The sequence below is a fragment of the Numida meleagris genome, chromosome 4 (genome assembly GCF_002078875.1).
Source record: "Numida meleagris isolate 19003 breed g44 Domestic line chromosome 4, NumMel1.0, whole genome shotgun sequence".
Lineage (NCBI taxonomy): Eukaryota > Metazoa > Chordata > Aves > Galliformes > Numididae > Numida > Numida meleagris.
Window position 1 is genome coordinate 59,501,077 of NC_034412.1, and position 11,428 is coordinate 59,512,504.

Genomic DNA, 11,428 nt, shown 5'->3' on the forward strand with positions numbered 1-11,428 from the left:
AAGTTTCTTGCTCAATAAAACCATTTCTGTGCCACCTGTACAGTTTGGGGAGGTGGGATGTAGTGCAGAGGGTAGAAAATTAAAAGTTATTTTAAAATTTCTATTTAAGAATTATGCAGTAAATACTTGCTCGTTTACCTGTTCAAAATATTTACTGATCATAGTTTTTACAAACTTGAAGTATGCAAATCCTTTTTTTTTCCACAGCAGCCATGCACTGAGCTTTTTGCTTGCTATTGCGAGTAGGAAAGGTACAGTGCAATTATAGCTTCTTCTAGCTTTGTAAGAGAAAAGGTTATCACCTGTGCCTCAGCTGAGGGGCAGTATTTCTCACTCTGCCAACAAATCACTGTCTTTTTTTACTGAAGGAAGTGTCATACTGATGGATCCTCTAGGGAAAAAACGAAGAATACAGTGGCACGAAGTGGGTGTTTCTGAAAGAGAGCAATCTGGTATGACTCCTATTTCAGTTCTTTCCATGCTTATCAATCGGTAGGTTTGTGACAAAGGAATATATAATTTATAACTTATAATTAGTCAAATTAAAACTATTGGCAAACCCAAGACTTGACCTTTGTTCAAGTAGCAAGGTTGTTGCACCAGGATGCTAGATACAGAACTAAAATATTTCTAGCCATTTTTATGAGTAGGAAGATTTTTTTTTTTCAGTTAAGCATAAGGAAAAATGCTCTGTTTCTGTATAGAATATTTGTTTTCAATACATGATTTATATTTGTAAACACATCAGTTTCATGAGGAACAGAAAAGTACCTTGTAAATTATTATAATCTGTAAAGGTGTGTACATGCTAGTAATGGCCTTTATGCTACATCATTGTACAGCTTCACACAGTATGTAGACATGAATGTACTAAGTAGCAAGAAGATCATGTAGTGAAAGGATCTATGTCCCATTCAATTAAACAGCAAAACTCCATAGATTCCAGTGGAACCAGAAGCAGATTTGGAACCAGAAGATAAAAGGTACAGAGAATGGCCATTAAAACCTGGGAAGTCATGTAGGTGAGTGTAAGATACATGCATGCATGTATGTATTTAGCAAGTGAGGCATCCGTTAAGTTACTGAAAAGTGAGAAAGCCAATTAAGGAAAAAGAAACCAGGTTTCTTGATAAGGCTGCCTTACTCCTATTAAGATCTAAAGTAGTACTGCCTTCTTACACATGCATACACTCTCTTTTCAGTTCTAGAGAAAAGCCATTTGCATGATGGGATGTTTTACTGAGGAGCTGAATGTCAGGGGAGAGAGTCAGAGCACCCCACACTGCTTTGCACCATGACCTGCAGCGACCTATGGCAAAGGGTGCTGAGCCGTGGGGTGCAGGATAAGGCAGAACACTGAGATGTAAGCCATACTTCTCCCTGCCTATAAATCATTTATAGCCCAGAGAAACAGAGAAGTCATTTCAGTAATTTCAGCAAGTTTTAAAGGAGGTCACCTTTTGTAACTCAGCCCTATTTACTCCAAATATAATTTAATTCAGGTCAAGAAGCTGGGTAATACTATTACTAGTGATTTGCTATATCACTTTCTTGATGTTCGTGCTGCTATTGCTTCAGCCAAGAGGATCAATAATGCTCACAGGGAATGAAAGTTTCTCTAAATCCTACATTTATCTTCTTTTCCTTCTGAATACTCAGCACCGATGTTATCTGAAAAATTACCTGCATCATGACATGTTGGGTTTTTTTTCTTTGCATTCAGAAAGCAGTTAAATCTACAGCAGTTGTACCAGCACACTTCTATGGCCTGCAGCTTCAAGATTTGTTTACGTTACACAGAATAACCATTCAGATGTTTTTCATTTTTAATGCAACTGTTTTACTACTTGTAATGAGCAACCATAGTAATTAAATTAGGACAGATGGGAAACAAATGTCCGAGTTAACCATAAAAAAAGGATTATTTGCAGTAGTTAGGTGAGAGCTTATTCTTGTCTGTTTGTAAAGTTCCTGATACACTCGGATGCTTTTGCAATCAATAATAAAACACCGCGGTCTAAACACAAAGACTGCTCTTCTCCAGGTTTGGTCCTTCTTTATTTGTAAATGAAATGACATCTGCTGAAATGCATCCAGTTTGCTTGTTAATAGAAGAACTGCTAAATGAGGTTTCTATTGCTAACACAATGGGGGAAATTGTAAAGGAAAAAGAGGTGTAGGAAAGGGTGTATGAGTAAAGTAAAGGACAATTTGCTACCTAGCTTAAGGCTGGAATGATTTTTTAAACACCAACAAAAAAGCTGGCTGGAAGAAGCTGGTTTTAGGCTATAAAGTTAATGTATAGACCAGGGGAAAGTGCTGAGAAAATTAAATTTTGGGAACAAAGTCTGTCTAATGAGCATTTGTCCTCCAGAACAAGGCTTAGAAAGCCAGAGCGGGAACCTGTTTTGAATATACTGGTCTCAAGCGGAAAATGCGCCAAGGAAGGGTGGTAGGGCCCTTTCACATTGGGCTAATGAAGAGAATCTTAGTTCTTTGCTGTGGAGGTATTATCATAAAAGATCTTTGTAGCAATTTGGAGGACAGAATTCTGCAATAAAGAATAGGAAACTTCATTAATTTACACTTAAATATTTTTTCAAATACAAGTCAAAAATACGTTTGCTATTGTTGAGAACATTCATATTGCTGAGAGCCACTTGGTGGTGGTGAACTCTTCCGTCTTGATTTTTTCTTTGCAAACCAACAGCCTAATACCTAATAGATGGCTTTTGCTAGGCTTCTCTTAGCACTGTTTGGATTTCCCTGGCACAAGCACTAAGGGCAAGCTTCTGCAGTGAAGCTGATTTTGCAGTTCTGCCCCAGGCAATGCTGTCTCCTTAAGAAACACCTATTACTATGGGGAGAGAGAAGCATATCTGGAACCATTTTCCATAATTACTGCCCACGCTGGATCCTTTTTGATAATTTATCGTGTGAACGATGAAAAACAAACTCTTGCTATTTAATGTATTGTCATATGGTACTGGGTAAGGTGTACTAGGCAAGCTGAAAAAGGCTGGAAGACAAATCAATGCAGTTTTCAAGCTATGCTCTCCACTAGAAATTAACTCCAACTATTCTCTACGTTTAAATAAGAGTGGCATTTTCTTGAGTACTGTTGTGGCCACTTGGCTGAGGTGTATTTCTATGGCCTGTGTAGCCTTACCTAAGTAAGCTACAAGCTAGCTGGACTGCATTCTGAGCAAACAGATGGGATTTTGCAAAGTCTGGGTGGTTGCGGCGCTGAACAGGCCCCTGGGCCAGCTATCCCCAGGAGTCTCTTGGGGTCTCGGTGAGCTCCTTGGCCAAAAGCTAGGAAAATGTTATTGCTGTGTAAGCGTTTGCCCACCGTCACGTGAGGGTCAGGCCACTGAACGCCGAGAGTGGATAAAATATCCCCGTTGCCTCATCCGGGCAGGGCTCTAGCCATCAGTAACAGGACCCACCGGGGCACCAGCAGGTGAGGCACGTCCAGCACCGTAAGTTCTTTTATTTCCCTCTCAGCCTGATATGGGTGTGCCAAGAGGCTGACCAGGAGCTTCCAGCTCCCACCTGGGGCAGCCGGAGCCTTTGTGGCAGAGGATGCCAGAGGCTCCCTCAGCGCTCCCCGTTCAGCGGAGCAGCGCGCCGAGCAGCCGGGGCGGGGGCGGCTGCGAGCTGCGCGCTGATTGGCTGCCGCGCCTCCTCCCGCCCCGGGGCGCTGGCCGCGGCGGAGCCTGCAGGCGGCGTCTCCGCCTCAAAGTTTGCCCCCGCGGGCGGCGCCCATCTCTAGGCGCTTCTCCTGGCGGCCGGGCGGAGCGGCGGGGGGTGGTGGTGGCGGAGCGCGATGGTAGCGGGGCGCGACCGGGCGCGCTGAGGGGAGGGGAGGGGAGGGATGGACGGACGGATGGACGGAGAGAGACGGGAGGAGGGCGCCATGCGGTCCCTGAACATCACCCCGGAGCAGTTCGTGCAGCTCCTGCGGGACAACAACGTGACACGAGAGCAGTTCATCGCCCTGTACGGGCTGCAGCCGCTGGTGTACGTCCCGGAGCTGCCGGGCCGCACCAAGGTGGCTTTCGTCCTCATCTGCGTGCTCATCTTCGCCCTGGCGCTTTTCGGCAACTGCCTGGTTCTCTACGTGGTGACCCGCAGCAGGGCCATGAGGACCGTCACCAACATCTTCATCTGCTCCCTGGCGCTCAGCGACCTCCTCATCGCCTTCTTCTGCGTCCCCTTCACCATGCTGCAGAACATCTCCTCCGAGTGGCTGGGCGGTGCGTGCCGGGCGGGGGTGGCGGTGCCCCCGGGAGGGGTGCTGCCCGGCTGAGGCTCTCCCTGGGGCGGGCAGCGGCGTGCTGCCGGGCTCCGAGCGCGCTCGAGGAGCGCTGCGCTCTTTTTGACAACTTGAGCTGCTGGTCGTGTTCGGGTGCGTGCACGCTTCGCGGGGTTGGGGTTTTATCTCAGAGCGCTGGATTGTCACTTCACTCTAAAGCGAGGCGCTCATTTGTGGAGTTAATGTCTACGCCGTGCCCTCAGGTTATGTTAAAAGCGCTGTGCTTTCGTGCTTGTTTTGTGTTCGTTAAAAGTTGCGGTGCGTTTGTAAGCCCGTGTGGTGCTGGTGGAGTAGTCTTGCAGTGGTGTTGTTTTTTCTTTCTTCTAAACTTGAAGTTAGAACTCTTTCCCCCTTGATGGGGAAAAGGAGTGTCTCCTCGGAGAGCGCAGACAGAACTTTGCTTTGAAATAGCGCATCAAGATACGATTTTATCTCGGGAAGTTTGTTATGTTATCTGCAGCACAAGTCTTAGGTGGAGCAACTAAGGGAGTTGGAATTATTCAGTCTGGAGAAGAAGAGGCTCAGGGCAGACCTCATGGCTCTCTGCGACTGCCTGAAAGGTTGTGGTGAGGTGGGATCGGCCTCTACCCCCAGGTAACAGTGATAGGGATAGAGAGAGAGTGGCCTCAAGCTGCGTGAGGGGAGGTTCAGATACGGGCTGCTCAGGGAGGTGGTGAAGTCACCATCCCTGGAGGTGTTCAAAGACTGTGGAGATGCGGCACTGAGGGACGTGGTTAGTGGGCATGGCAGGGATGGGTTGGCAGTTGGACTGGATGAGCTTAGTGGTCTTTTCCGACCTTAATGGTTCTGTGTTGTGTTGCCACTAGTCTGAAAGACCTGTGAGTAAGGCCTCTCTGATACCTAGCAAGCACTTTAAAATGCATCCCAGGTCCAAAGAAGTAAAGTGACAAAAAGGCAGAAGTGGTGTAATGTCAGTTAAAGGGCATTTACCTTCCTTTTCTTGGTTCTAAACCACAATATTGGATAAATAAAATAAAAGGGATGGTTTTGCAACAAGCAGCACGTAAAGTCTTTGTACAATGGCAGATTTAAATGCTTGTAACAAAAAGGGTGTTAATAAAGTGACTCAATTAATTTCAGTTCCCGAGGCTTCCTGTGCTGCTACTTATGGGAGGTACTGAGCTGAGGTTACCTTCAGATCAATAAGATTTAATTCCAGTACCTCTGATGGATGAGAACGTGGGATGGGAATTGGCAGGCCAGAGGAAACTTGAAAAGCAGAGGTTTGAAACATGGATACCTAACGCAGTGAGATCAAGGTTTAATTTTTTTTTTAATTTTTTTTTGGTCTCAAAATCAAGAAGTTCCCAGGAGAAATGATAAGTATGAAACTACAGGGGTGGCTAATAATAAGTACAATGAAAAAAACCTGTTTTTGCAGCTGTTTTATTTTCTTACAATATGATATTGGGGGAAGTAACCATTATTTTTAAGATGGTACAGCTATTGAGCCCCTAGATTAATGTGGGTATGTAAAAAAAAATAATAGGAAAACTACTGTTCGTTTTTTTGTACTGTTCTTGTTCAGAGAAGAGTACAGCAGTAAGTTTCTGGAAACATCAAGGTATCCCACACAAAAGGGAAAGGACTGAACTGGGTACTTTCCCCTAAATATTAGAGTTGTGAATCTCCTCTCTTGTAGGGGGGATACCAATATGTCAGTTTGAGACTGCACATCTGACCAGAGCTATCTGAACACTCAGTAGGATGTAGCTTCCACCTGAGGTGGAATTGCAGCAGATATGGCAAAGACATGCTTTACTCATGTTGTGCCACATACAGGTCTCCCTTCATGTTATTGAGGATGCTTGACAAAATCTAGAAGAAGTCAGTGTAAAATCACGGAATAGTTGCTACATGTATCTTCTGTTGTTCACTATTTGGATATTTTGATGTATACTGTTGTGTGGGTTTTACTGCACCTTTTCGTCTACTCTCTGATGTCTTAGAGCTTCTTTACTACAAGTGGATTCATAGTTTACATTGACTTTGATGTCAGCATTAATGGTCCTGTCAAGATAACTGGATTTAACTAACATCATGGTATTGGCAGGGCATAATAAGTAACATAACTGATGAATGTTTGCCTTGACTTGGAATGGAAGGAAGAGAAACAAATGAAATGTAAAATGATGGTACCCAGGGGTATCTGATTCCTGAAGCTCACACTGTAAAGCATAAATGGTGATTACATTTGTATATTATCAGTGGCTGCCAGACTGGGAGGACTTTCCTTGCTAGTGTTATTGGTTCAGTTTTCCTTTTGCCTTCCGTTTTCTAGTCTGAGAAAGTTTTATCTCATCCATCTTAATGCAACACATCTGTTCTGGGTAGTTTGAGCTCCCAACTATTAAGAAAAAGGTGACTTGACTATGCAGTATATTCCTGTGGGGAAAAGTACTTTGACCTGAGGCACTTGATACTAGAAATACCACTGAGTTTCTGGGCATTTAGTCTCTTCCATTCTTGATCCAGCTGCATTTGAATCACTAAAATGAGTACCTAGGTAACGTGTACTGAGACACAAGTAGGTTCTGTACTGACCTTTGAGTTGGATTTAGTTATTTATTTCCGTTTTTGTATATATGTGTTTTATCTATCTTCTTTTCCCCCTCAAAAATCAACAGCAGAAGAGGAGAGGTGAGGGCAGAACTGCAATCACTCTAGGCTGTAGATACGGAAGTACAAATGTAATAACAGCCAAAGCTTTAAAGTAGCTGTTACCTTTTTAGCCATTCAGTGTTATCTCTGTGATGGGATGCTATCAGGAAAGAATAATTTCCGTTTTGTTCCTTCTGAAGTGAAGGGTGAAGTACTTCCACTGAAAAAGCCTTCAGGTGTGCATAGACCTCAAGGAAAATGTTCATAATTGACAATGTAAAATAATTCAAATTGTGAATGGTAGAGTCACTCCTTTGTAATAGATTGCATTTGTCAAAACTCTTTAGAAACTGAAATTTATTCCTCTTGTGCTTAGCAGAATTTCATTCCATTGTGATAGATCTGAAAGGCACTGGCATGCCTTCTTCTGCAGTACATTATTTAACTTCACCTACAGTTCAGTGATTGAAGTCTCAAGAAACTGAATGTGTCTTGTTTTGCCTGATTATTATGTAGTTCTAACACATGCAGCAACTGGGTGGAGCACTGTCTTGACCAAAAATGGGTCAATCTGTCTCATTTTTGATTCTCAGATCTGTTAAGAATCTATTCAACTGCGTGAGACTGTTAAAGTAACAGTGTATTATTCCATTTCTTGTTTATACTTTGCAACTGAAAAGGCTGTAATTTCTGGAAGACCTGAAATTCTGCAAACTAATCTCTCAGTAATGTGAAAGAAAACTAAAATTGCGGCTTTGTTGTAAGTGATCACCGATATCGCATTTAGTTGTAAGAAGGGGATAAAATTGGAACTTGACTAAAAGATGAATCGATGCATACACCAAGGAGTGGTTTTGGCACAGAGGGGAACAGTTGAGGATTTGCTTTCTTCTGATCATAGGTGGGGACAGCAGTAGGGGTTTTGTGGTCACACTGATGGCAGCACTGTGAAGGGTAAATCTGTGCTTTTCTCTGCAGGCCAAATTTTACAAGAGTTGCTTTATTTTCTGAAAATGAATAGTAAAAGATAAGGGCAAGAAAATCAGGTTTCTGTAGACCTAGCACTATACTCCATCTTTCTTGTGGATTTTGCATCTTAACAGTCAGAGCACATCTTACAACTGGTATCACAGGCTGTTTTTTCTCATCATCTAGGGAGTACTGGGTCACCTGAAGCGCTACTGAATGCACAGCAACATTTGAGATGGCTGTGTTCAGTTTTATCCAAGCTGCTGGCCTCATGCAGCCCAGCATAGCTTGCAGTGTGGCAGCTCCCTGTGCCATGCCATCATGGTGGGGCATGCCCCACCAAGCGCCCAGCCCAGCCCCTCAGCACCAACCAAGCAGCAGTGTGCTGTTAACCCCATCTGGGATGAAACCAGGACATGGGGCACAGTGCATTGCTAGCCCTCGTTGTGGCAAATAAGTTTATGGAGTTTGATACACTGGCTGAATACAGTCCTGTGAACAGCAAACACGTGCAGCCATGCTTTCTGTTTTGATAAAGGAATCTGAGAATAAGTTTCAAGATTACAAAAAAATTGATTTTTTTTTTTGCTTGCTCGCGACTCCATTTACAGTTGACATTAATGCATTACACGAGAATTTTCAAATGGAATGTATAGAGTTGCAATCCAAAATTTGATTGTGTCTCTTTACCACTTTTTTATAAGCCCTATCTTACCAGAGAGAAATATACTTCAGTACGTAGTCACACCTTATTCATGTCACTGCCTTTTGGCAGTACGACTATTTGTGAACAATTGTTTTCAAGGATGAAATACAGGAATAGTAACATTTCATCAAAAAATCTCTACTGAACGCCTGCAGCTGAACCAGCCTGATAAATTTGTTTCAGAAAAACAAGGTCACATATCCCATTAGTTTTATGTTTTAGTTGCACTCTTTTTTTTTATTAAAACAAAATTAAAAACTAGGGTTTTTTTTTGCTTGTATACATTAACTATATAGTATATTTTATGAGGGCTGTTCTGAAAGTAATGCCTCCTTTTTTTTTTTTATGTTGGCCCATGATAACAGAGGCAGATGTTGGTGGTTTGGCAGTAGAGACTGAACCTTCCCACCTTTATTCCGTTTCATTTTGTTGCCATGCAACAGGTGGCAGCAGAGAGGCAGTCTGACCCAATGGCATCTGACATGGAAGTGTATATGAAGCAAAAGTGTAGAATTGAATTCTTCCATGTGGAAACAGTGGCACCCATTGACATTAATTGGCATTTGCTGAACATTTATGAAGACCAAACGGTGGACGTGAGCACAGTGAGGTGGTAGGTGGTGCGTTTCAGCAGTGGCAACAGTGGGTCACCTCTGCTGGAACTGATTGTTACAAGCGTGGCATGCAGACTCCTGTTCATCACTGATGAAAATGCATAGCTAATGATGGTGACTGTTGAAAAATAGTGCTTTGTAGCTGAGAATTTATTAAGTAGTGTTATTGTGCTCTTTTATCTGTTATATTTTCCATGGAAATAATTAGGAGGCATTACTTTAGAAGCAGCCTTCATGGATACAGCCCTAGACAATTCCTCTTTACTCCATGCAGCCCAGGCAAGCCAACAGATTGTGCACCCATGCCTTTCCTTATTTTGTCTGTCCTAGAGCTACCATTTGAAAAAGGTGTGGGTCTTCTGTACATTGCCGTCTTATTTGCCCACTAAATATAGCTACCTTTCTAACCAAAGGTATCAAGAAGAGCCAAAGAGGTCTTTTTAGAGGCTTAATTTTTTCCTCGGTTCAGCAGTTTGCTCATCTCTAAATGCTTCCTTGAAATCCAAGCAGCGGTGTTGTAGTTAGTTCTGCATTTAGGATCCTTTCTGTTCTTCACCATACATCTTGTATCAAGCAGTATTAATGCTTTTTTTTTTTTTTTTTTTTTTTGTATGAGTATGAATAAACATTCCTTTCTGACAAAATCTCAGTGAATAAAATCAGTGGACCTCTTGTGTCTGATACCTGGAGATATCTCTGTAAGCTTTCATTTCTCTTTTTCGGTGTTACTTAAGAAACTTCTTCATTCTGACTCACATCTAGGATGTTCCTTACTGGGCAGTTTCCAAATGCTCTCAAACTCTGCTCACTGGAGTAATACTCAACAGTGAAATTGAACAGTTACCAGATGCTTCTTTTTTTTTTTAAGCTTTCTGTTTAAGTTTCCAATTTAAGTTTTATCTAGACTTAATGTAAAATATGGTTTCAGAAAGAGTTATCTAGTGCCTCAGGAAAGAGAATAATGGGCTTAGGATTTCTTTTTATAATGTAATATATTGGCAGGATGACATTTGATGAAAGCAGTAAAAGAATGCTGATATAAGGAAGCTTATAATTACATTTCCAGGGAATTTCTGTAAGCTGTGCATCACATTAATTTGTATGAACATTCAGCAGAATGACTGATTTGTAAAATGTTTGTTGTGTTGATTAAGCAAAGCAAGCAGGTTGAAGGATATGGATGGATTGGTTAGGGCAATTTGATATTATTTCTCTATTGTTATTTCTTGTGAGGTCGTTATTGCATTCTTGGTTTGAAGAACCTGGCGATTTCTGCCTTATATTGTATGAATTGAGACTCTTTATCATGTGTTCGTTTTGCTCCCTGCTTGCAAGTCCCATTTGTCTCTTCAGTAGAGATCTGTATCCTTGACCTCCATCACTGCCCAGACAGCCCAACCTGAATTACTTTCTACCACAATTGCAAGTGATAACTGTGTCCTGTGGTGGTTTGGTGTTCCCATAGCAGTGCTTTGCTGCACAGCTTTAATGCATACTTGCTTGTTTGTATTTGTTTTTATTCATTAATTGCTGTGTTTTGAAATAGACTGCTGTTTTGAGTTTGCCTGAAAATTGTGATGCCTGTTTTGGAGGGTTTGCCAAACTGTGGACAGAGCTGAATATGAGCCTTGGCAGGGAAGGAGAGCGGACAATGCAAAGATGGAATTCCTTGGTCAGCTAACCTAGTTTATGTTCACACTTTCAAATCACAGCACAGATTTCAGAGGGCTGGAGCACCTCTCCTATGAGGAAAGGTTGAGGGAACTGGGCTTGTTTAGTTTGGAGAAGAGAAGGCTCTGGGGAGACCTCATTGTGGCCTTCCAATACTTGAAGGAGTGTATAAACAGGAGGGGGATCAATTGTTTGTGAAGGTAGATAGCGATAGGACAAGGGGAAATGGTTTTAAGCTGAGACAGGGGAGATTTAGGTTAGATGTTAGAAGGAAGTTTTTCACACAGAGGGTGGTGACACGCTGGAACAGGTTGCACAGGGAGGTTGTGGACGCCCCGTCCCTGGAGGCATCCAAGGCCAGACTGGACGTGGCTCTGGGCAGCCTGGTCTAGTGGTTGGCAACCCTGCACTTAGCAGGGGGGTTGAGACTTGATGATCTTTGAGGTCCTTTTCAACCCAGGCGATTGATTCTATGATTCTATGATTCTATGATTCTATGATTCTATGATTCTATGATTCTATGATTCT

General features: G+C 42.6%; 1 protein-coding gene across 1 annotated transcript in view; it reads left to right on the plus strand.

Annotated features, from left to right (window-relative positions):
• The window catches only part of QRFPR (pyroglutamylated RFamide peptide receptor), a 22,561-nt gene continuing 14,919 nt past the window's right edge, over nucleotides 3,787-11,428 (plus strand). The window contains exon 1 of the mRNA XM_021396395.1: nucleotides 3,787-4,259. Within this exon, the coding sequence (XP_021252070.1) occupies nucleotides 3,878-4,259 (382 nt within the window). The 5' untranslated portion in view covers nucleotides 3,787-3,877. The remainder of the gene's footprint in view (nucleotides 4,260-11,428) is intronic.